The 27,143-nt window shown below is 40.2% G+C and overlaps 1 protein-coding gene across 4 annotated transcripts in view; it reads right to left on the reverse strand.

Annotated features, from left to right (window-relative positions):
* Positions 1–27,143, reverse strand: part of DIP2C (disco interacting protein 2 homolog C) — a 322,942-nt gene that overhangs the window by 116,482 nt on the left and 179,317 nt on the right. For all 4 annotated transcript variants that reach the window (XM_061996483.1, XM_061996482.1, XM_061996481.1 and 1 more), the window contains 3 exons: positions 17,932–18,042; positions 1,428–1,553; positions 426–635 (listed from right to left, as the gene is read on the reverse strand). In XM_061996483.1, coding sequence (XP_061852467.1) covers positions 426–635; positions 1,428–1,553; positions 17,932–18,042 — 447 coding nt within the window. The remainder of the gene's footprint in view (positions 1–425; positions 636–1,427; positions 1,554–17,931; positions 18,043–27,143) is intronic.

Consider the following 27,143-nt stretch of genomic DNA (forward strand, 5'->3'; position numbering starts at 1 on the left):
AGAAAAAAAGTTTAGGAGGACCTACTGTTAACAGAATTATCAGAAATTACTTAAAACTACGTAATGGAAGTGGTGCAGCAGTAGGGGAAACTTGTGTGCCAGCAATCCCTAATGTTTCCTTACTGATGGCTCTAACAGAAATCTTTTTAGTGCTAAGTAATGGAAGACACGCAACTACACATTTTAAGGTATTTAGGAGCAACAAGCTAGACCCTGTTTGTCATAACATGTTTACTCCCAATTCTAAGTTTCTATTTTTAACCATTTTCTCGCGAAATAAGAACATGGGACTATCTCTCCACACAAAATATGTAAACATGAAAAAAAGGAACAAAGAAAAACCACAGGGAAGACGACATCACAGAGCAGCATCAGCTGAATGTGAGAGACAAAACTGGACACACTCAAAATGTCCATATACTAACCTATATGTGTTTGAGCCATAACGTCAGCTAGTCTGTGTGCAGCACCACTGCCTCCACTTTGTGTCGAGGAAGAGGAAGTGGTTGACGTGGTAGAGCCGTGGATCGCTTGGCTGATCCAGTGTTCCATGTTTATACTTCCCTGGCTGGAGGTGGGAGTTCCCTGGGAGTCGCCCTGTACAGAACCTTCATCTTCTGAACCAGAAGAAGTATCTAGTAATTAAAAACAGTTTTGTTAACTTGCAGTGCTTTGGGGTTTTCTTAATGGAAATAATGCATGTTCATATTCCAAAACTAACGATAACTGCCATTAAGAAAAACTCATGAAGGTAAGCAAAACTAATAAGAAAAGTCTCTAATATTGAAAGCCCTGAAATCAAGTGAATTGAAGAGCTTTCCTGCTGAAAGGCCATGGCTTGTGTCATATTGTACAAGAATAAGGATAATAAAAGAGTCTTCCTTTGTAGTATGGCTTGAGAATCTTCTGAAGATTGCCAACCATGTGTTAACAGTACAGAATAACCAAAATACTTTCCCAAGCTCACTCCACAAAGTCTGTGAAAAACTCTTCCAACTGTAGGAAGCTCACCACTCAGTGAGAAATTAATTCAGTGAGCGTAAGAATGCATGAGATGTGGGATATTTTCACAGTCTAGTAGGTAAAAAGAGCAAATAAATTTGAAAAGGAATGGCACAACTAATTGTAAAGACAACATTTCATTATTGTGTTGAGGAATAAACTAGAAAGACACTTTGAGTCACATAAAATATGACATGCCGGCCATAGTTAGGTCCTGGTTAAGACCAGAAGGACCAATGCAAATTGAGGTCCCACCTGACTTTCCAACCACTCAGTTCACCTTCTCCTCTTGAAACATACCTCAAAGTTACTCTCGGTGGGCTTCAAGTGACATTTCCATGACTATATATGTGGGCAGATTATTGGTTCACAGTAACACAAAGACTCATTTTTAAAATTCCCATAAAACAGAGAGAGATGCTTACCTGGAGGTGTGTAGGCATCCATTGATGTCTGGACCACCAATGAACGTCGTTTTGAGGGCATGGGGACTGCCATTTTCCTTTCTTTATGTTTAGCAAGGGCTGCCTGAACTGCTTCTGTGTGGACATCTGGAAGGAAAGAGAAATTTCAAGCTAGCATTCAGACAGAAAAGTGGTATCTGTTGGTGCCTTCAGTGCACCAAGACCAGGTTGGTCTGTATGCCAAGTTAGTCTGCATGCCAGGCTGGTCTTTATGTCAGGCTGGTCTGTATGTCAGGATGGTCTGTATGCTAGCTTGGCTGACAACACATATCGAACACTGAAAAGCCAGAAATGCACAGGATCCCAGAGGGACTGTGTGAGTTCTCCTCACTGTAGAAAAGCAGTTCTAGTGAAAAGTGCTGTACAACAAACATGCCCTTCGAGCTGCATCATATTCCCAGAACAACGTCACAGTATTTGAGGAGCACGAACTCCGCTTCTCCAGAGCAAACCTCCGTCTCACGAAGAGCTGTTACTTCAACAATCATTACTGTTTTCAGTGAAAGTGTGGTATATTAACACTGCTCACCTTTTAAATGAACAAGGTTTCCAGTTTGCACAAAAGTCAAACAGAATAAGTGAACAGGAATATTTTCTTTACAGGTAAGAGGTATGTGAAATGTCACAACAGAAATGGCAGCAGGTCCCCCATTCCCAAATCCTTCCCTGCTTCCATCACTTGGCTTTATTCACAGAAAGTATTATGTAGGGCTGGTCTGAGGTGGCATGAGAAGAAAATGCACAAGGCCTTATGCTTTTTCCAAGTGCAGACTTTGTGCTTCACAGGCATGTGCTATACACAGCTCATACGAGACTGCTCCAAAGCATCCAATAGATCCCTTCTCCAAGGGGACATTCCCAGTGAAGAGTTTATCTCCCTTTTACATGTATATACAGCTGTCTGCCTCCCCAAGTCTGCAAAATGCCACTTATCATATCTAAAAGACACTAGCAACATGTTTTGGTTAATTACCTTGTTTTGTGCACATCTTTTAACTACCACCATAACTACACATTGAAATAAGTCTGCCTTTAGTTTACTACCTTGCACTGTTTGCATACTTCTACAGTTTAGAGACAAGGTGTACATGAGGAGAATGTATGTAAAAGTCACTCATGATTAAGAAAGCTACCACACACTGACCATCTGGCACACAACTGGAAGCACATTCGATATTGCCTTTTAACTAGTCACCATTAGTCAGCTGTAGAAAACACAGCAAGTTGTACACACTATTTAGCTGTTCCTATTCATGAAGTAGGAGGAGAGTGAAGTAGGTTTAATCCAGAGTGATCCCACTTCTGCTGATGCTGAATGTGTCTGAATATCACCCTTATAAACTGGATTGGCAGTACACAGCCTGTTTCTTACTCTTCTGTTGATTTGGTGGCAGCTCTGAACAGGAAAAGTTCCCCAAGCAAAGCAACAGGAGAGAGAAAAGTATATATATCTTTATTTAGAGAGATGTTGGTTGGATCACATGAGTATAAATAACTTCAGTAACAACTGGGAAGGATGACTAGAAGCATTAGTTGATATACTCTGCTGACTCGCCCCTCTGTTTCATTTTTAATAAGTGTTCTCTGTCTTCTGCTATCGTTTAAGCAGCTCTCAGTGGAGAGATGTGGGGAAGAGAAGTCCAAGAAAATGAATGTTATCAGCTTCTTCTGTGAGTTGGTTTTTGTTTTTGTTTAAGTCCTGAAGAGGATGACACATCAGCAAAAGCAAAGCAATAAAAGCCACCAGCAAAGCTGGAAAACTATACTCAAAAGATAAAAGAGGTGTTGGCTGATAGACCACAATGGAGGAAAGTTGCAATACTGACATCAAACCAGAAAACAATTCCTCTCCTGTCAAGTCATTATTTTAAAGTAAAAAGCTTAAGGTCTTTCTTATAATTAAAATATGATGGAAAGTTTATGTGAAAAGTTTCAGGCTCAGAAAATAAAAAATGTAAATCTTTATCTAACAACATGTCCCCAAGATAAATTCCTACCTGCTTGTTCCACATCAATGCCAATAACACATACAGGAGTGAACATGCTCACTGTGTTTGTTGTCCAACAAACAGGGAAAATTCTTGGTTTTCCTTCAAAGGATTGTAATTAGATATGAAGCAGCAGAAGATGAGCTTTAAAAAACACCCAATAAAATTCTACTGCAATTTTTGGAAGAGAAACCGATCAAGGCATGAAGAATTATTTTTATATTACTGCATTTAGGACTTTTTTTTTATTGTAAGCATTGGGAAGGAGATTTGAAATCCAAATTCTTCAGAAGTTTTTTAAAAGAGGATAGCTGACAGTAAATCATTATTAAAATACTTCACAACAGTTGGACACTGAGTAAGAACTTGTGAATTCTTTGATTTCATATATGATGCTTTCTTGATGTAAGAAGGTAAACTCATGGCTTAATTATAAAACACTCTGCAGAGTTTTGATTTTCAAATGAGTCCATGGGAGTTCAGGAATGTCGTTGTTTTCTTAATAAAACACATGACTGATGTGTTTATTTGTAATGTGTTATTGTGGAATAAACCAAAGTACAGATTACTTAAAAAACACCCCAACTCAAAACCCCACAGGAAAGCAAAAACAATGGAAAAGATAAGAAACTGTGAAGAAACATGAGAGAAGCTTTCTAGGGAGAAGGAACATGCACATCTGCTCCCAGATGAGCCTGCAACTGGTCAGCTGTTCTGAAGGCATTACTCAGAGTATGGAGGTTACAAAAAAAACACATCTAGAAAAGGCTGAGCACAAACAATACAAAGATGGTTCATGGACCATCAGCAAGAGCTTACAGGCTTTTAGGGGAATAGGAAAAAAGAAGGCAGCAGAAACAGTCAAGCTTGGATGAAAAATCTTTTCACCATGTTCTTTTCCAGGAATAGAACTCATGGCTCTCTAAGCATATAAAGGCTAAAGATGAGGTAAAGAATGCATAACAGCCTATACAGTTTACATGCTTTTTTAATTAAAGCCTATTGATGGGCTCTGAAGATGCTCTCCAACCTATTTTGGCAGCCTTGTATAGAATTAAACATGCTAAGCTAACAAACAGCATTCAAGTCATTCATATCTAGAGAAGAAGTCCCAAAAGTACTGAGAAATCAGAGGTGAGGGATAGCCAGAACTGATACTTAAGAATTACACTTGAGAACTCTATGTTTCAACACTTATCTTGTAATCATAGCAAGACAGAAACAGTAAGTAGGTTTGTTCCTACCAAATATCAGCTTGTGGTATGCGCTTTCCATACACGTACTTTGCTTTTCTCTACCTTTACCTTCACTTTTCTGATTTACAAGCCAACTTTGCTTGTTAACCAGTGTTAATCAAAATACAATTAGTAAACCACTTTTGTAGCTGTACGGAACATGGACTTAAACCTAAACATGAAATGCACATTCCTCACCAAAGTGTGACCCTGGTGCTTTGCCTCTCTCTCATCAAGAGTGTGGTAGCATTTTTCCTTTATCTTGGTGAAAGATAGGCTATGGTGTCCATCATATTGTATGCGGCCCATTCTTTCCCACTGCTTACTCACAATCTGGAACTAGTAACTACTGAAAAAATACAAGGAAAATGATAATGAGAAGTTATGCACTAATAATTGGAAGCTTCTTGTTCACTGAAGGAAGGAAACCACATTTCTGATATATAATGGGATCATTAAGAGTACAGATCAAGAAAGAGATATAGCCAAGTTCCTTTGCTTCAGAAAACTGCTTATCCCCCTGAATCCCATCAGCACAAAGTAGTTTGTATTCCTCACATATCACACAGACTATCAGCAGAGACCACCACATTAGAATTTCAAACTGTCTCTGCCAGGGTTATGCACCTTGTATTGCAGAACAGAAGTGTCTGAACTGTCTTCTCAATCTACCGTGGCACACCCAGGCTAACTGGATTCATCATATTATTATTGAGAACTTTTTTAAAATTCAGATTTTTTGTTAAATGTTCCAGAATGTTCGTGTATGAAGATTTTGTCCAGAAACACTATGTAGGATCTTTCACTTAAAAAAAAAAAATCAAGAAAACCCTCACCTCACCTCTATTTCCTCACAGTGTGGCATATTATACTTTCTCACCAACTATCAACTTCTGATAGGGTTTCAAACACAGCTATACCTTGAAGTAGTTGCACTCAAGCCTTCTGAAAAGGTCCTGTGTCTAAGTGGAAAGAAAATACTTTTAGGTGAAATGTTCTTTCATGTAGAAGTCTTGTGACATTCTAACTACGCTGTTACAGCTAATAAAATGACAGCAGGTCCTGACCCTTCAAAGCACTCCCAGAGGTAACAAAATCTTTTCCAACCTGGCTTTTCCACAAGAAAGACTCAATGGAAAATCTAGAGTGTAGAGTAAAATTTCACCTCTATCTCCAGTAGTAGAAACCAGTGAATAGTTACTTACCTGCTACCGTCCTCCACTGCTTTAGGTTGGTCAACTATATGTTGAATCTAATTAGTGAGTTCGTACTCAAGGAAAATGATGGGAATACACCAATAAATCGGAAAGAGTAAAGCAACACATCTGGGAAAGGTAATTGCTTAGCTTGTGCTGTTGAAATCAACCTGGTGTCCAGTATTCAACCTGACAAGTATTTTTTTATAAGCTGCCTAATAATTTTAAGAAAACTTCAGACAAAATATCTCTGTTTCCAGTCTTTTCTCTGCTGCATTCAAGCATTTTTATTTGTTTATTCTCTCCTTTTACTTTCTATGACAGGATAAAGAGGGCAAGTATACTTGTGGGAGCAAAGTCAGTAAGTGGAAAGGAAGTGGAACTGTAAAAACAAGCATATGGTAGGTAGAAAGCTTTCCTTCCAAGAGCTAATGATCTATTCAACAAGAAATGAAGCCTCAAAACAAAGGGCAGAGAAATTAAAACTGGCATAGAGAAAGGGGGTCCCTAAGCTCAGACTGTGAGTGATGACCCATGGCTTTGGGCACTGTGCTCCATAATCGGAAACTCTCATTTATTGCAAACAGAGGTGAATTCCTCCTTCCATCAGCAGGATGAACTGCCTAGCTTTCCCAGCAGCTGCTCTGCTTAGTGCAGTCATTCTTTTCACCTGGTTTATCTTGTAACTTGGCACAATGTTGTGCTCCTTGTCTAACTGAAAAGGCTTAGGACAAAAATCAACCCACTAACACACACTACTACACAGCAACAGCTTGATACGGAAATCATACTCTCCATGGTCTTTCCCAGCTTTATCTCTCAGTGTGATCTAATGGCTGTATGTTCAATGCATAAGTGCATCTGATTGTGCAAAAGGGGGCAAGTCCATCTCTGTTTCCCTGCAACAGAGTGACAAGCTGCCCGCATCCCTCTGGCATAACGAACCTTTGGGAGGCTGGCGAGGTGGAGGCTGGCACACAGCCGTGCTGCGGGGACAGGCCTCTGCTCAGAGGCTGTTCATTTTACATGCACAGCAACGAGGGAGAGAGCAACCTATTCTCAACAGGCAGAACTGAGTGAAAGAAGATGTTAGGCAGATAACTGTATTAACTGTTGATAGGTAGGCAGTGTTCAAAGGTTAACTTGAACAAATTTCCTGAAGCAAGAAAGCAATCTTTGTGTGATGAACGAGGCCAGCCATTTCCTGGTCCACACACTGAGCCATATTGCTGTATCTCATGTTTCTCTACAGCTGTTAGAGGAGCACTCTTCTGAAGTGTGCACCCTTGTTTGGCATGCAGCATAATCCTGATTAGCCCTTCCCCTTACACCTCGTGAACAGGGATGCCTCAGTCCTTACTTGGGCCAGACACAGTCTCCTTCAAAGCTCCAAACTGTAACTGACACATTTGAAATACGTGGCATATTCCTAGTCCTCCTACAGACTTTTGCAGCTTTTAGTATGAGATTGAGTTTGCTCATTTTTGTGCAGCTCCCTTTTAAAAACCCAAAAACCTATTACACAAATTACAGTTGCATTCCTCCTTGATGTGGAGGAGTTGTTATAATTTTTTTCCTGTATGAGTTTAACATGCCTCAGAGGTTTCTTTTATTCAGCAGTAGCTGCATTTGCTCCATAGGCATGTCAAACACTCAACATACTGTAAGCAAAGTGATCCTTCCTCACGGATCAGGGATCTGGTTGTTAGTTCTGCATGGATCACAAAACAGGGCACTCCTCCCATGGTAAGCATCAGCTACATAAAAAATTTCCACATTTTAGAAATGTTCCTTGCATCTTTTGCATAAAATACCTCAGCACACAAAAGAATAACAGAATCTTCTTTTGTAGTTAAATCAGGTCTGCAGTTGCGTGTCAAGTAGTTCTCTTTTATCTAATTCATCATGCAGTGCTGTTTCTTTTTAAGACAAGAAATTAGACTTACTGTAGATAGGAGTCATACATTGCTAGAATCAAGATAGCAGAAACCTGTTTCTACCTATGTTTCAGAAAAACATATATTACTTCTGTTGTTCTTGCTCAAGTTTACAGTTTCCCAGTGACTATAAAGGCTTAATACCCAATCACCAGCTGTTTAAGAAACACAAATAAAAAACCCAAGCTGTTGCCTATTTTTTGCTATACAGATGCAGAATTACCTAACAGAGTCCCTACCATCTTCTGCAGTCTGGTTTTCCAGTTCTGAAACAAGGGTACTTCCATTCCTCCCTTCAGGGAACTAAGGGTACTTCCATTCCTCCCTTCAGGGAACTTATCCTGAAAAGTATAAGATTGCTGGGAGACATATCTAAATGTGATCCAAATTCATCTCTTTCATCTGTTTGTTCCTTGAGCCTCATGTAATTCTTCTCCCCTGAGCTATTTAAGTCCCTTTTATTTGATTTAACGTTTGGAAACAACATTTCTTCCTTTGCTTTAGTAGCTAGTTCAGGGTAACATGATACTACAACTGGGACCAGGATGGGACCAAAGACACTGAAAAGGTTTAGCATCCTTGCTTTTTGTGGGGTAATCCACAAACACAACTGACTCACTTGCAGAATGGCAGATTATTAAGATCACGAAGGTTGATACTCTTCACTAATGAGTTTAGAACGTCAAAAGATATTTAATAAGGGGTTATTTATGTACACATAATACATATTTATGTCTTTTTTATATTGCAGTTAAGGATCAGCCCTGAAGTCAGACATTTAACAAATAAGTAAAATTATAAACAAGTTTCTCTCTCAGGGAAGCCAGTATCTGGGGCAGCATCAAGGAAAATAGCTGGAAGAATAGGCAGAGAGAAGCAGGACGCAATAGAAGCAAGGGCAGTTATTGCTGCATCAACACATAGTGCAACGGAAGAATCCCAACAGCTCCTGAATTATTACAGGGACACAACTGATACTATGGGAAAGCAGCTTCCCCAAGCTCACTAGTACTATCGAAGGTGAATTTTGGCTGAGAATTCTAGATAAAGCAATGCTAAGTATAGCAAGTGTATGCACTGTAATTATACAGAGGAAAGGTTGGCAATTGCTGCCTTACAGGAAACTAGTAGTTGAAAGCATGAAAGTCTCTTATGAGTTTAATCAGACTTTTGTTGTAGCTACCATGGAAACAAAGGATATACTGAGAATTCATTTCCTAATATGTGGCCAGTAAATACTCTGAGTAGAGATAATTTGGTAGCTACATCTATTGGAAATGCAATCAGGACATAATAAATAGGGTGAGACACGGTAAATGTGGTATCATCAGAAGAGATTACAGTTAGGCTTTGTCTTTTGATTGTCCTGGGCTGACAGCACTGACTTATTTTCAGGCAGATACGGGGCAAGTGATTTCATAAAAATTGCTGTGTTCATCCAACACAGATCAGTCCTGGGAAAATCATCTCACCTCTGGGAATGTGAAAGTAAATTAGTCCATATAATAATGGATCTTTGCTGCGGGTAATACTATAACGAAGAAGTCTTAGAATACTTTCACAATCTCTCTGGGTATTAAGATAGGAAAGCACACAGCCCCAACAGTGGGACACCTAATTTCTCTCCAGCTGCAAGCAGATGTGGTATTAATTCTGAAATATGACATTCACAACAAACACGGTGATTACTCCACTGGATGCAAGAACATCTGCTCTGAGACAACACTCATTTATACCAGGGCTGTGGAGGTTACTAAGAGAAACAAACTGTTGCTTGCATTTCAAAAAAACAATTTAGGTGTGTAAGCTTCAGTCTTTGGGATGTTTTAAACTATATATGCTGGGCCTCTGGTTTTACAGGGATCTGGGGATATATGGATACACAAGGGAAAGTTACGCTGACTTTTCATGAATTTGGGGCCACATTTTGTTGATCTGAACCACTTCTGACAACAAAAAGTCAGCATTTTAAAAAACATCTGCACTCCCATGAATCTGCCACTGAACAAGGCCTGCTTCTTCTAGGATGCTGCAGTCAACAAACTCCACTGCTGCAGGAAACTGCTCCATTCAGTCCCTGAAGGGCTGTGCTGTGCCATCATTTGGCTGCTGATAAGCACCTCCTGGCCATCTTCTGTCCACCTCCTGGTGCACACACGGAAAAGCTAGAAGCTTTTTAAGCCCTCATGTGGTCAGAAAGTTTAACTCTAAAGAACAAAAACATGGCTGTCATCTCTCACTGGATGGTAGTGGTGATAATCCATAATTCTGGGTGGAAAGAAGGTAAAAGCTGAAGAGGTGGTTGGGAAAGCTCTATGGGCAGGCTGTGAAACACCAAAGTTATGTGATGGAAATAGAGGACACCAAATCAGAAGTCTGAACTCTATGACTCCACTGCTAGTTTTGCTGAAAGGCATAGTTTTTGCTTTACTTTGGATTCTTCAATTATTATAATAAAGTTGATTTTAAAATGTTTTTCTCTACACTCTGAGATTTAAAACTACAGTAGCCCTACTTGTAACTGAAATAAAAAAACCCAACTTACAGCCGCCCACTAATAATTCCTATCCCTCCATTTATTTATTATCTCATTTGTAATGCAATCTGGAAGTCAGCTTCACATAGTGACTTCATCTCAGGCCTCCTTATTATGTGATCTGAAGTAAATCAACTTTATATTTGTTTCTCTCTAGAGATCCTTGAGTAATTTTCCTCAAGAGTTCTGCAATTATCCTTACATTTTTTTCTGCTGAGTCTAAAAATAAGGATGTGGTCATATAAGCTACATCTTTGCAGAAGTTTTTCTTCAACCTCTTCTTTGTCCTGATTAAGTTGTAGCTTGAAATTAAGTTAGTAAGTTAAACCAAATAGGAGATTAATTAATTTCTGAGTAAGTGTGTCCACAACCAGGTTAATTCAAATTAACATTTCAAAGTATATCCAACTCCCCTAAAGTGTTACTAAAGACTTTGTTTTATGGTGAGTTATGTTAACATATATATGTCTTGATACATATAGCACATTCATCATATTTTTCCATCTCCGTGTTCTCCGGAGTAATGTTAGATGGCAAGGCTTCATTACAAATGATTCCTCTAATCTTCTCATTGCATCCTTTCCTCTACCATGAACAACTCTATATGTTTTTTTAATATATAAAATTATATAATATATAATTATATATTATATGTAAATATTTTTGTCAGTTCTGGCAAGATTGCAGAATGAGATCACAGAATCAAAGAATCTTAAGGGTTGAAAGGGACCTCGAAAGATCATCTAGTCCAATCCCCTTGACAGAGCAAGACCATCTAGAGTAGGTCACACAGGAACTCGTCCAGGTGGGTTTTGAATGTCCCCAGAGGAGGAGAGTCAACAACTCATCTGGGCAGCCTGTTCCCTCACCCTAACAGTGAAGAAATTCTTCCTTATATTCCTTTGGAAACTCTTATGTTCCACCTTATACCCATTGCCTCCTGTCACTGGATATCACTGAGAACATCCTGGCTCCATCCTCCTGATCTGGAATGTCCTTTGAAAACAGCAAAATATAAGCTACCTGGATATGTTAAAGTCACCACGAGGAAAGCTGTAAACACATAAAATGTCAGCAGCCTTTGTTATGCTTCATATACATCCTTCCTTCATGGTCAGTGAGAATAAACAGGTTGTAAGTCACATATGAAAGCTGGAGCAGAGCAGAGCAGCTCAGCTACCTAGGCTCTGGTGCCAGCTTCTCCTAGGATTTGGGTCTATAAAGGAACGTTGTTTCATTGCTAGTTCCCTTATGTCAAATGTCCCTCAAACCTAGCCTGGAATGATTTGAAGTTTAATCATTTCATGCTCAGTATAAGCTGTTCAGTCTTTTCCTAATTGAACCCACAGTGTGGGAAAGGTGGCTCAGGAATTTGAGCTGGGAGAGTTGCAGTTAGGATGCATTTGTTTTGGCAGTATCTCCAAAAATCTCCTATATTAAGATGTCTTTTAAAAGAACTGCTGAGTTCACTTGGAAAACAAGCTGTTCTCTGCAGCAGTGGGATCTCTGCAGCAGTGGGATCTCTGGGGCAGGGGTTGGCAGTCCTCCAAGAATGGTGCACCAGAGTGATTTTTACCTTCTCATCTTCAGAAGTCAAATGTATGGGGAAAAAAAATCAGAGAGTGGGACATGGGAGGTAATCCCTGCTGAAGGTCCAGGGACCACAACCATCTTACCAGGAGTACTCTTCCTCCATGCTACCAGCTGAGAGATGCTTATTCCACATATGGTATTTCTCAAAATACTCCATTTCTCAGCTCCCAGCTCTAGGCTCATCCACTGCTGTGTCTTCTAAAATCTGTCCACACAGCTCATGTAGCACATGTGCTCTCATCTGTTGGTCCTTCTTCTAGGACACTGGGAATCCTTAAGAGACAGAGGTAGTGTAATTTCACTTATGCTGCTGCTTCTCACATCATTTCTGACATCTGGAAACCTCAGGTTTTAGAGCTCACTGGTCTCTTTTTTTTTTTTTTTTTAAGTATTACACTTGCTTCAGGAAATGCAGAACACTGGTCATCTTCAAGGCCTCCTAGAGACTTCATGAGAAACAAGGGACTTAACAAGCCTGGCCCAATCTATCTGTTACATCCTCATCTCATCAGAGGAGAATTCTACAGCAGAAATCACAGAGCCAAGAGCTGATATCTCATTTCTAACATATGAGTGTGCATTTGAACATATTTCACAACATTCCCTACCAACAAATATTGATTTCTATTTTCTTAGTGCATACTTTTTCTTTACCTACATCATTATTTTGTTTTTTTTCCACTGATAGAGAGGACCTGTAGAAATGTTAAAAGCCAGGTTCTGGCACATGAGAAGGTGCTCTGGTTTTCAGTATTGGCATAGAGAATTGAAGATTTTTGTTCTGACATGATCTAAAGGCCAAAGAGGTGTCCCTTTGGAAAAATGAAGTTGGTAAGGACCTGACATCTCATTTCTCTATGTGTTGAGCACAGATTTGAGGGAGGGTGACATACTTGTTCTCTGGAGAGGAGTTGGAACAGGTGCTGAAAGCCTCTAAAGGACAGTTACTCTCTGAAACTTGTGGGCCATAACTGGCTGAGAAACATAGATCTGAGGTAGATGTATCATGATCAAGAAAACAACTTCTATTCATCAGGATTTGCCCATTTTATCCATGGCATATCTCATTACAAACTGCTGCTGTACTCTGCTGCAGCCTTTATGTGGCAGTAGAGTCCAGCTCTGCTTCAGGCCATCAGCACATAGAGCTGTAGGCAAAGGGCCAAACTTCAGTAGCAGCATTACTTCAGGGCTACACTAGTGGAGAGGTTATGGATCACTATTTTAGGCACCAAATCAGTAAGAGCATTATTTCAAATGCAAGACAACCTATTTCATGGTATTTAAACAATAACGCTAGAAGCTTCTGGTCCTTCTACAGGGGGTTTCAGTGTTAGCAGGAGCAGAATGCAGCCAATGCTAACTACGGGCACAAACAGGGCCTTAGTGAATGTATAGAAGACTTGTGTTGTCAATGTCTTCCAAAAATCTTAGTATTTGACTGAGTTAGTTCATTTAGACAGAATAAGACTGTGAAAGCTAAGCCATTCAGGTTACCTACTTGCTTACCTATCTTCTTATCTCAACACACACCAAATCCATGGATTTGCGGCTTCCAAAAGTACTCGAGAAAACTAGTTTCTAAATTGCACTAAGGAAACAAAGTTGTGTATTCAACTGCAGCCATATCTACATGGCCATTATTAACTTCACCCTCAAATCTCTGCCTGAATTTGCAGTCACGTCACTTGGGTCAGATGAAGCCAGATGTTGACATCTACCCTGTATGCAGGAGCAGAAGTGAAGTACATGCCAGTTTTCCTTTGACTAGGTTTTCTTGCCTGAAAAGCCACTTACCAGAAAAGCCTCTTGGCAAAAGTTACTGATCCAGTGCACAGCAACATCTTTAGCCCCAGAGAATGTTGCAGTACAGGAACTGGCTACAGAATGGTAGCTGCTAGGAGAAAAACACTACCATGATCTGCATTTTGCACACTTTTCCAAATAGTGCTTTTAAGTCAGTAAATACTAAGAAAAAAATTTATATTCAGCAGTAACAAATAAAAAATGCTTTTGATATCAGCTAAACTAGCTGCCAAATTTGAATAAAGTAAATAATATAGCTTAACCCTGCACTGATTCAGTTACTACACTTACAGAATTATCTGTTTCTTTAGACATCTGTGAAATGATCAAAGAACCTGACATTTTGAAACATAAAGATGTCTGGATCTCTTCCTGTATAAAAAGAAGCAGCTAGGAAATTTTAAACCTTTTCTGTTTTAAAGAATTAGACTAAATTGCCAATGTAGGCTGAATTCTATTATCAAATTACCTTAAAACACAAAATGTACCAAAAATATTTAGAAGAAAAAAAAATAGCTTCCATAAACTCAGAATCAAATTTATTTAGAATACAAAAATCATAGAAATTAGGTTTTCAAAATTATAGTGCTGAAAAATGCTGTTACAACATTAGTGAAATAATGATAATAACAATAGCAATAACAATAAAATACTGAAGTGAGAAAATAGGTAGGGATTTAAAATGTCACAGTCTGACATTTTCCATCATGAAAGAGCATAAATTGAAGGTGATATTAGCAGTAGTAATGATTTTGCATCTCCAAAGACAGTTCGTTAAACAACCTTTGCTGACATCTAAATCTATGTAAAAAGCAAAGGCATGGATGGAGAGTTGGATGACTTTCAGGATGTGAGACTTCCAATTAGGAAAACCTTACCAAGAAGATAGAAAAGGACTTTGATCAGAGTTGGAGCAGAGGATTTGTTTGCAGATGTTAATTGAAATAAATTGTGCAAAAAAATAAGGGAGGGAAATGCTTTCCTAGAAGTGAATTACTTATTTGTTAAAGACTGCACATTCATTTTGCTTTGGGCCTTTTCCAAGAACATGTGCCAAATACGATAACAAGCACTGAAACTGGGTAACAGTTAGGATCTAATAATCACAATATGATCAGAACAGAGATGCTGAAGTGTTAAGCATAGCAAAACAACATGCAAAACAAAGGCCTTTACCTGAAGCAAAACTGAATCTGATGATGAGATAACCAGAAAGACTTGCAAGCTGGTAACCTGAAGTAATAAAGCTTCCAAGTCATGGCACCAAGAAATAGACTTCTGATCTCACAGAGGCAATACATAGAAGGGGGTAACATAATTCAGGATAGGAACATTGCACTTTATCTTAGCAAAGGTCTTCTGAAACTAAATCTAAAGAAGATGGAGGTGGAAGTTTACATTTACCTTCAAAGACATTTGTTATAGGCAGTTTTGAGTAAGCAAAGATGCAGTAGCTGTTCAAATCAAATTGTTGGATAGCTCAGTGACTTGCTAAGGAGTCATGCTATATGGCAATCAACGTAGGATTCAAAACCCTGCCATAAGTCCCCAAAATACTCTTTCCAGTTTTAATGACAAGGACATTTTCATCGCAGCAACAGAGAACTGAATTTATAGCAGAGTCCTGAATCTCCCAAGATGAGAGTCCTGCACTAATAACAGGCAATCCTTTGGGCTCAATACCTTACTTTTCCCCTCAGCAGCAGAGTTTGTGTCTTTCTTATTTATACGTGTCATTGCAACACTTTGACCCATTCCCATGGCAGGATCTTATGCACCATTTCACTGAACAAACAACTTCCTTTTAAGGCAGGAGGCAGTGACTGAAACCATGAGGCAGCAACACCAATTTCAAAGCACACTTGGGGTCTCAGGGGAGGCATCCAGGGAAGACATGCATGAGGTCTCCTTTCACCTATCCCCAAACTAACTCAACATCTTAACTTACAAATGGCAACTGTAGCTCAAGCAGAGGACTCTCAATGCCTAGTCCAATACACATGCATTTAATAGAATTGCTCTGAGAGACGCAGCTTGGAGGTTTGAGGACCATGGGTTGCACACCCACAAACTAGACAGTTTCAGTAATAGTATTTTTACCTGTTTAAAAACACTAGGAAGAAATTAAATGCTTTTTAGTTGAATGTGGGAGACACTTCTAGGAGTTTATACACCAAGGAATTATTACACAGATCACACAACCATTATTCAAAGGTACACTGACAGCATCTGCAGTGTGAGCCCAAGGTTTCTGAGGGGAGGCAGGATTTTTCCAAATTTATCACAGTGGTCTGCACATACATTAACTCTCTGACAACATTTATTGTCTCATTTTCCTTTAAATGGGACTGGCAAACTTTTTGACTAATGGAATTAACCAGAGATATGTTACAGAAAGTTTACTAAGGAGTTCTCTATAATTTTCCAGTTGTGTCAGCACAATGCATCTGACTGTGTCCAGCAAGATGAATCTCTTAAAACACAATCCAGAACTTCCACAGTTGACTCCCCCATGCCCTCCACAACCATCAGCCCCTGGCACCTACACTTCATCCAGTTAAGGTGTAGTACCTGCAGTTTGTGCCTTCGAAGGTTAAAGTACAAAAGATTCAGAGCTCGCTTTTCCTTCAGTTATAAATCAGTGACTTCCTTCTCTTTGTGCTACATCTGGAGCAGCATCATAAAGACTTGGACCCCATTCTTTTGGAAATAAGATCTTACCCTTCTCTGAAATTAATTTTATCTTCCCTTAATCAAAGCATCTATTTAGGGCACAATAACATTTCCAACTTGCTATACTTCAAATTAAATATTTTTCTTCTGGTACTCACCAAATTAGTATCAGTACAACAAAATCCAGCTGTGCCCCAGAACCACAGACTAGTGGAGGTCAGCAGAAACCTCTGGAGATCATCCAGCCCAACTCCTTGTTCAAAGAAGGGTCACCTACAGGAGACTGCTTGGGGCCATGTCCAGTGGAGTTTGAACACCTCCAAGGGTGGAGACACTACAACCTCTCTGGGCAACCTGTGTCAGTGCTTAACCACTCTTAGAGTAAAAAAGTTTCTTCCTATTATTAAATGCATTTTTTCATATTTCAGTTTGTGTCTATTGTCTTCTGTCCTGTCACTGAGCACCACTGAGAAGTGTCTGGCTCAATCTTTTTCACTTGCCCCATCAGGTACTTCCACACATTGACAAGATATCCCTGAGCTATCTCGTCTCTAGGCTGCACAACTCCAGCTCTCACAATCTCCCCTCACATGTCAGAGGCTCTGTTCCTTAATCATCAAGACCTTGTGGTCTTTTGTTGCACTCACTTTTTTTGTTGCAGTACATCCATCTCTTGTACCAGTGGAGTGCAGCACTGGACCCAGCACTGCAGATGTGCCTCATTGGTGCTGAACAAAGGGAAAGGACCACCTCCTTGGACCTGCTGGCAGCATCCCTCCTGGTGTAGCCCAGGCTCCTTGTCCTTCAGATACTTAAAAACAATTTTGAGGGATATTCGCTCCACTACTTTCTCAGATGTGAAGGAGAGCCTGTCTGTCCTGTACTTTCCTAGATTCTACTTCTTGCCATTCCTGAAGACAGTAATGAACTTTGCTTTTTTCTAGTCCTCAGGAACCTCCCCAGATTGCTACAATCTTGCAATTAAATGAGGACAGTCTCACAACAACGTCAGCCAATTATGCATTCCACCATGTCCCATGGACTTGTATATGTTCAGACATTCCCTGTCCTGATCCTCCTTCACAGAAGGTAGCTAGCTTTTCACTGCTCAAGACTTTCCCATACGTCTCAGGGGCCTTGGCATCCTGAATGCAAGTCTCACAAGGCAAAGAACACATTAAGTATCTTGGCCTATTCTGCGCCCTTAGTCACCCAGTCTCCTGTCCTATTCAGCAGTGAGTCTACATTTTCCTTACTCTTGTTGTTGCTGTTGATGTGTTTGGAGAAGCCCTTCTTTGTGCCATTCGTGTTCATTGCCAGAAGCAATTCTAGATGTACTTCAGCTTTGTAAGTATGCTTGGATAGTGTTTCTGTGTTCATACAATAAAGATTTCTCATGTACTAGATGAGTTTATGGCAAATTTCTTTTTAAAAAAAGCAAGGAGCAGAACCAGTCATTTCAAATTTTCATTCAGATTCCGTGGTCTTCAGTGCTACTTACCTGATCTATAGCGCTCATCCCGCGACCCTGAGGACCTGCGGCGGTGGTACCGAGAGGAAGAGGACGGAGTAACGGGAGTTCGACGTTCTTGTGGTAAAGCCTGGTCCACCCCTGCATCAATAAAAAAAAATCCCAATTGAGCTCATTCTGATTGAATTCCAGAAGTTAACAGTGAGGAGATGTTCAGCCTATGCTATAAGATGAACTTGCGGTAGCTAAACCATGTCATATCAACTGGCCACACAGTACTTGCCTCTGGTCAACTTTTTCTGGTGTGGTTATTTTCCTGACACTTTCTAACATAACATTTTACCAGGATCACAGCCTACATAAGAAGACCATAAAGACAGTAAGCTTGATGGTGTTTTGGTTTTTTTGCCCCAAAGAGGTTACTTCTCATAAAGTAGTTTTCAGGAAATCTGTGAATGTGTTAATAAAAGGTGGATCTTGAAGCTTTCCTGCAAACTGGTTAAAAACAATTCCCAAGAAGACTGAGCCAGTGCATACTATCTAAAACCTGATGCATTTGGATGATATTAGCTGGTGACAACACAGACTGGCCTATGTAAACTAGATACATTGTGGTATGGGAACTACATGAATACCTATAGCCATTGTCAGCTACCAAGGGCCAGAAAGTAAACACTAACTGCATCAAACAAGGCTGAAAACAGTAATCTGTTCCAGCAAACCAATAATAACTCAACCTTACAATATACATCTGCAGAATCTCAGTGTGCTGGAAGTAAACAGAGAGAGAAAACTGAGGTGAATTACTTAGGAAGGAAAATTCAAGCAAACACTTGGAAAAGAAAGAGAACCTGCATCTGCAATAGTGGTTCTTCTCTGGAAGGGAAGCACAAACTGAGCAGACAAGCCCAGTAAGTGATACATTCAGCTTTGAGCTAAGACAGAGTCTCTCCAATGCACAGGGGCAGAAAACCAGGAGCACCTAAAGAAATGAAATTAATTATTTCCCTTATTTTTTTGCCTTTAAAAAGTAGTGACACACTACATCTAATTGCAAGGGCAGAAGTAAAACTGCTCTCTCGCACCTAAGGATGACAGTAAGAAAGACCCGTTAAAATTATTTAATTCAAGGATTTATAAGTATCCAAATGGGTGACTAATAAATTGGAATTGGCTTAATCAAAACAATGTTTGGGAATATGTTCATATTTTTCAATTAAAACACAACATAAAACCTCTCCACTCGTATTTCTCAAACTGATGACTTCAGGGGGTTTCAGTTATGTTTCAATGGACACTTTTTCTATGGCATTAAAAATGGCATTGTACACTTATTTCTTGGTGAAATCAAACTGAAAAAATACAGCTTCTCTCTTAAATCTCTGGAATATCAGCAATATCAAGGCTGCTTTGATTTTGTGGAGAAGTGGCTGGTTGGCTAAAAAACACTTGAGATTTTACTACAAGTAAAATCTCAGGCTCATAAAAGAGTGTACCTAGTGTCTCTCATAAATTTTCTTCTACTCAGACTGTGATTAATAATTCATCCTCTTAAATCAAATAAAATGTCTTCATTTAACTGCTTTACTACAGTACTGTGTAATTTTACTTTCCCTCAAGTCTTTATATTCTTTAAGGTAAGTGAACTTAATTTCTGGATCATTGAAATAATCAGAGCAAATATTTTATCCTTATTTGTATAGTTAGTCTTTTTCTCTCTTTACTGGGACATTCTGTGAGCTAGAAACATAAAGTTAACAATAAAATCAATTTTGATGGAAAATTTTTGGTCTGTACAAAAATATTAAGCATCATTAGTCATCTCAGTCCCTATCCTTATCATCGGGAATGAGAAACTTTCTGGAAAACACATTTATTTATAAAAATCCTAAAAAACTCCAACTATAGAGCAGCATTGCTGCCCAAGGCACCTCCTAACACAACAAAGAGTTCTACCTTTCTATGATTCTATTATTCCTTCCTTTGATTCACTATGGAGATTATACTACTAGTTGTTCTTACTACAGATACAGAGATTTCTCATCTAATCTTAAAGTGGAGACAATTTAGTTTACCTTCCTCCTATTTTGTACATGTGTGCTTGTTCTTTCAAGTAAATCTCTTCTGACACAATGGTCAATACGGAGTTTCTGTCTACAGTTAAGAAAAAGACAGCCCCAACATCCTCCACTAGTAGTCATTTAAGGCCATAGCAAACTAAATGAGAATATCAAAATGTCTACTGCTTTTATGAGTTCTGAGGCCATTTCACAGAATCACAGAATCATAGAATGGTGGGGGTTGGAAGGGACCTTTAGAGATCATCTAGTCCCACTCCCCTGCTAAAGCAGGTCCACCTAGATCAAGTTACACAGAAACCCGTCCAGATGGGTTTGAAAACCTCCAGAGAAGGAGACTCCACACCCTCCCGGGGCAGCCTGTGCCAGGGCTCTCTCACCCGTACAGTAAAGAAGTTTCTCCTTATGTTTAAGTGAAACTTTTTGTGTTCCAGATTATGCCCATTAGCCCCAGTCCTGGCACTGGAGACAACAGGAAAAAGTGCTGCCCCACGCTCTTGTCATGTACCTTTTAAATACTTTTAACTGTTCATGAGATCCCCCCCTTCGTCTTCTCTAGGCTGAACAGCCCCAGGTCTCACAATCTTTCTTCATAGGAGAGATGTTCCAGTCCCCTCATCATCTTGATGGCCCTCTGCTGGACTCTCTACATTTTTTTGATGGCATTTGATGGCTGATGAACTTACAGTTCCCATCAATATGAAAACAGTGACTAAGCCTCTACCCAAGTATGGAACACAACAAGTGAACTTTGTTCTCTGATAGCATCAGTTTGCACGAGGAAGCTAATTCTGCACTAAAATACAGAGAAGCTGCTCTCCATCAGCCATTTGTGGGGAGACTTATATTTGTACTAAGTTCATTCAGTGTGAGAAAACACAAAGTGTCGCCCCATTTTGGAGAGACAGTTAAGACACCTGACAACGGCTCCTCACTGCAGGGGCTGGAGCAGGAATTAGCTGGCACTGCTTGGACTCACACCTTCACTGCACCCTTTCCCTCACACAGCTCCAATCATGGTATGAGACAAAGTACACAATAGCAAGAACCTACACGCTGCCTTTCCTGAGCAATGGGTAGGAGTAAAAGCCGAACAGAATAATGAATACCATGAAATCAGTGAAGTGTTGCCATAAATAGCCAAGCAGTGTTAACAGCACAATTGCTCACCTCCATGAAGGCTCCAGCAATACAGTGCAGTAACAAGCATCTTTTTTTTTTTTTCCTTTTCACTTCTACTTCAGAACACAGCTAAACCCCCAAAATTGATAGCCCTCACAGCCAGCACATGGGGTCCGTGAGTTAAGTGCTAATGCTTGTTCAAGTGCAGCTTCACCCCGATGCATTTGTGAAGCCTGGCATAATGGGCTTTGAGAATTCACACTTGGATCAGCTCCCAAACTTAAGGAGGCAGCAGAGCAATGAACAGCTTTCATAAAAGAAAGGACAGTGTCACGCCAGTGCCCTGTATGCAGGCACGAGAGTCACTGTCAAACATAATAACACCATAGTAGTTTACCCTAGCCCTGCAGCTAAAGCAAGACTTTAAAAGTTAAGCATAATTAGCACTAATAATTGACCTATTAAAAGTCATTAAGAAATTAAGCAAAATATATATGCCTGGAACAAAGATATCTAATATAAAAAGCTGAGAAATCAGTCCTTTATGCTTGTCACATTACACATAAGCACTACTAGATGCACTGGAGCAAACAGCCACATTCTTCACACAAGCATTAGTTCATTATCTAATGCTGCTAATGTGGGATTTGGCTTGCACATTAAGACATCTATATTTAGGTGTCTACAGAAAGGTGCTCACGTTAAGCTCTCATTATGAAAAACAGAGACCTAAGGCCAGGACTCAGGAGTCTAAACAGAAGTGTCCAGTGTTTTTTCAGATGTTCTGGACCATGATACCTGGCCTGACCAGAAAATGGCACAAATTCTCTTTAGGCGCTGTTTTCAATGTGCTTGCTCTATGCAGGTGTCTCCAATACTGTAGGAAATCCTGGACAGTATCAGATTTCTACTTATCTTCAGGCAACTCCATGAGTCCACTGAAGACTTGAAAGTTATGCAGCTGGTCAGAGGAGGTTTCTGCTCTGGAACAAGCTGAAAAGCTATCTGGGTTTCATCAACCGAATTAACTGCACCTCTTCATTTAAGAATGAGAGCTTAAATAATAGGTTCATAAGCAGATAACTTAATACAGATGTATCAATCTACAAATCTTAATTTGCAAACTGGATCCTGCCTTGACTGCATTTAGCTAAAAATGCAAGAGCCTCAGCAAAGCTATTTAAGCAATACCACTGCAAGCTGGATAGTTTTCTTTTTAAATGCATGGAAGTCACAAACTGTCAGCTGGAAGCAAGCTTCTCCTTCTTTCCTCATTTTCTTTCTTGCCATCACATCTTTGTTCCTTCCTTCTTTATTATTTCTTTTAGTAGCTAAATTGCAGTGCTATATGCCAATAATGTGGCAATAGCTGCATTGCCCTCCACAACAGTGGACAATTGTGTCCTCAATGACACCTGACAAGTTGCTTTGATGTGTTGTTTACTCCTATGTCTGTGTCAAATTCTTGAATCTAAAACTATTTAAAAGCTGAAATGTCTAATTGACAAGAAACAGAGGGCATTCTTAGACATAGGTTACAATTATTGTTCTAAAACTAACTTAAAGCACGTGGCCCCAGCAGAGAGAGCTGTAGAATAATTCCAGCAACTCCAGGGCTAGTGGTAAGGAAGGCAAACAGTGTTGGCAGTGCAGTTTTAAGAAATAGTATTTACCTTCCTTTGAAAGTGTTTCCTGAGCTTCCATGCAATGCCTGGTGGCTCAGCTTTAAAAGCAAAGCTGGGTGATGAACAAAGCTAGGTGTGTTTTGTAAACAGGTTAAATATCACACCATTCCCCGTGGAACTTGTTGCCTAGTGTGGCATTTCACTCTTCCCATCAAAAGTACCACTAAGTAATTAATTCACTAGATAAGCCAAAGGAGATTAAAAATGTGATATTCGTAATCAGATGTCCAGGAAAGTGAAGTCACTTTCTGCTAAATAAATCTGGAGAAAAAGGAATTTCTAATTAGACATGTTTAATTAATAAACTTTCCAACGACGTACATACTTTAGATATATCTTCTTTCCTCATTACAATCTCAATCTGGCCTTCCAGTTCAAGCTTTAGCTTTAGGTTCAAGCTTAGCACGGCTATCGTTCCCTCCCTTACCTCAGTGAGGGTGGACTGTGCATTACAACTCCAATTCACATGCAAAGTTTCACTTCCATTTTTCTCTAGATAGTCTCACAGCCTCAGTGTATCATTTGAAGATTCCTTTTGAAGAATATGTAGAAAAAGGCTACCTATCCACAAAACAGTCACATTCACCGATGTGCAGGTCAACTTAACACTGCAGACCCATTTGGGCAGCACTGTGGATTCCAGTAGTTTCTTATTTTGACAACGGGACACAGCTCTTCACATGTGTCTAGTGGATCAACCTCCTCTGCTCCAGCACAAGCAAGCTTTGATTCGAGGCCCTCAGTGGTACATATCCTTTCTACTCTCCCATGCTCACTTCTGACTGAGACATCTTTTTTCACCCATTTGCCAGATTTTTAGACCAAGATCTTCATGTTTCCTCCTATGCTCTTATGTTTAACAGATGGTCTCCGTGAACACCAGCACATATTTCATTGAAATTCTTCAGACTCTTTGAAAAACACACCAATTCTGATGTGTACTAAAAATATCCTCCTCCAAAAACTCAGCATGTTGAGTGCTGAAACCACTACCCACATTACTGACTTCATCATGTACTCATTTCTTCCCTTACACCCATTTTTTGGCTGTGCTATTAGGATGTAAAGTCTTTGCATAAAGGTATTTTTGGCTCTGTGTTTGAACAGGGTTTAGTATTATGAGGTCTTATTGCAGGATAGGAAATAGAGATGCCACCATGATAACCAAGAGATAACTGGGCTCTCAGTCAGCATGGCAAAAGCCAAACAGTAACCATCATCCTCTAGGTGATGGTATCAAGGATAAGTTCTCAGGTGCTTTTAGAACCTTCCAATTTAACCAAATTAGGGTTGAAAAGACATCCACCGATTCAAACAAAATATTCTTTAAAAACAAGACTTACTAAGTATTCATCTAGGTCCCAGTTTCGCATCTGTGAAACATCTGCCACACTGTTTTCAGAAACGTGTCCATGAGCTGTGTGACACATATGCCTTTCAATGAGATCCATGTTCTCAACATATGTATGTGCCTTTGAAATGCCCCATCACAGTTATCCCTTGATAAGATCTTTAAGAATTAGGAAGGCAGATGTGACAGGAATAGTCAGTATTACTAATAAGGCAAATGCATGAAGGGTTTTAGGTTTTTTCAATTCCAGAAGCAAGCTTCATTTAAACATTTCCTTGCAATTTTTGCAATCCAAATAATGTTGCAATGCAAATACTGTCTGTGGAATAGAAAATGAAATTGTAGTCACTGAGTTTACTTTGAGTACCCAAAGGGCTAGCAGCAGGGCTAGCTGAAAGCAAATGTATGCATGCATACACATAGAAAAGTATGTAAATGTATGCACTATTACAGATATGTGTGTCGTTAATAACAGGCGCTATAGAAATTGCTTTCTGTAATGCTACAGAAAATGGTTTCTTTGTAAAGGGATCTTCTCAACCAACGTGTTTCCTTCTCTGCACTGTGTAGGCTGAAATTTCCCCATGCTGGTGCTGTTGGGGCTCCAGCAGCAGGAGATGCAGTGATCTGTCTCCAGGCTTGTGAAAGGAGCAGCAGGTGGTTTTTAAACACCACATCTCCCAGGTTTATTAGCCATAATAAACAAAGCACTGGTGACTGGTCTATACGGTTACACTACAAATAGAGCTACACTTGTGGTATCAATGTTGGGAAATTACAGAAACTAATCTAGTGTAGCAGACACAGCACTTGATTAAGAGAGAATGAACCACCCATGTCTTAAGCTGTTAGAAGCAAAGCTTAATTGATAACAACATCGTCTCTGCTCTGTGAATGAATAATCAAATTTCCTGGCAAAAGACTGGAAGCAAATTGGGTAAAAACACAGCTTATGAGGGATGCAGGTAATTTAGTTATTTTTCTTCTAGGAGGGTTTCTCTTAATAGTGTGCACGCAGCTGTCCACGTTATCTTACCCAGAACTGTCTGATCTAATCAAGACAATCTTCAGAGAGATATTCTGAAATAAATGGCTATTTAAGCAGTTATTCTTTCAGCTCTTGGCTGTCATGGCTCCTCTACAGAGCCAGTAAGGGAAAGGTCATAGCACAAGAGAGACTGGGATATACGTGCAGATATAAAGGTCTGGATTGACTGTTATTTTTACCTGTCTGACATACACGCAGCCTAAGAAAAGAAAATCTCCTCTGTGCACAGAACATTTCCAGCTACAACTGACATCCAGAGAGAGTTTTGAGGAAACGAAGCTGTACTTTTGTCTCCCTAAGTTAAAAGCAGGTGAGGATTTAACGGGAAAGAAAAAGGATGCTCCTCATATCCCTTCTCCCATTAACATTGCCAAACAGCATATCTGCTCTGGATTTCTGGATGTTTGACAGTCTGGTGGGAACACCACAAACGTCCTTTGCATATGTGGAGCCTGTGCAGCATTTGGATATGTCAGACCTATCGTGCATGGACTGTAGAGTCAACCTGTAGATGTGCAGCAGATCCAGCACGTCCCCTGTGTGTCTGACCTGCTGTACATCTGCTGTACAGCATATGTGCTAATACACTCTCAGGAACTGTCCTAACAAAATCAGGGAGCCTATGAGTGAATTCCCACATCACTTGGGAGAGCATCAGCCAAACGCTTGCCCAGGTTCACCTTTCATTATCCTCACTATTGAAAAGTAACAGCTCACTCTTTCTAAAATGACAGCATTGCCATGAGCACAACAAAAAGACTATGTATGCATGTACACATGTTTTTATATGTTTCTGTATAACTGAAATTGGAGTTTAAATTTATTCATTCCTATTTTGCAAAAATCTTGGGAAGAGGAAGTTAATCATGTCAGACTGAGGGAATCTGACTTAAGCCAGTGTAGTGGTTTTGCCTGGGTCAGGTTTTTGGCAGTGAGGGAAGCTATAGGGATGGCTTCTTTAAACAAAGATCTGCCAGAAGCTTCCCCTGTAGCTGACAGGGCTAATGACATTCAATTTTAAGATGGATGCTGCAGCTGACTCAGGCCTGGCCAGTTAGTGACTGAGGTAACACCTCTGTGAATAACATATTTGAGATGAAGAAGTTGTTGCACAGCTGCTAAACTGCAGCAGCAAAAGGGAGTGAGAATGGAAATATCTCTGCAGACACCAAGGTCAGTGGAGAAGAAGGGGGAGGAAGGTGCTTACGCCCTGGAAGAAAGACTCCCCTGTGACCTGTGGTGAAGACCATGGTGAGGCAGCTGTGTCCATGCAGTTCATGGAGGCCACTGGGAAACAGAGACCCACTCGCAGCCTGTGGAGGACCCCACACCGGAGAGGATAGATGCCTGAAGGAGGCTGTGACTCTGTGGGAAGCTCACCTTGGAGCAAGTTCCTGACAGGACTTGAAAGCCTGTGAGGAGAGAGGAGCCCTCGCCAGAGCAGGTTTTCTGTCAGGATTTGTGATCCTGTGAGGGACTCGGGCTGGAGCAGTCGGTACCTGAAGGACTGTTCTCCCCGTGAGTGACCCACGTTGGGGCAGGGTGTGAAGCCGTGGGAAGCCTCATGCTGGAGCAGTTTGTGAGGAACTGTAGCCCATGGGAAGGACTCACATTGGAGAAGTTCATGGGGGACTGTCTCTGGTGGGAGAGACCCCACACTGTAGCAGTGGGAAGTGTGAGGCAGCCTCTCTCTGAGAAGAAGCAGCAGCAAAGTCCATCTGTAATGACCTGACCGTAACCCCCATTCCCCATCCCCTGCGCTGCTGTTGGGGGAAGGAAGGGGAGTCCTGGGAAGAGGGAGGGGTGGGGGGAGATGTTTTAAGATTCAGTTTTATTTCTCATCTCCCTGTTTCTTTAATAAATCAAACCTTTTTCTCTCCAAGTTGAGTCTGTTTTGCCCGTGACGCTAATTGCTGAACAATCCCTCTGTCTTTATCTCGACTCATAAACTGCTCATT

Source organism: Colius striatus, chromosome 5, assembly GCF_028858725.1.
Source record: "Colius striatus isolate bColStr4 chromosome 5, bColStr4.1.hap1, whole genome shotgun sequence".
Taxonomy (NCBI): Eukaryota; Metazoa; Chordata; class Aves; order Coliiformes; family Coliidae; genus Colius; species Colius striatus.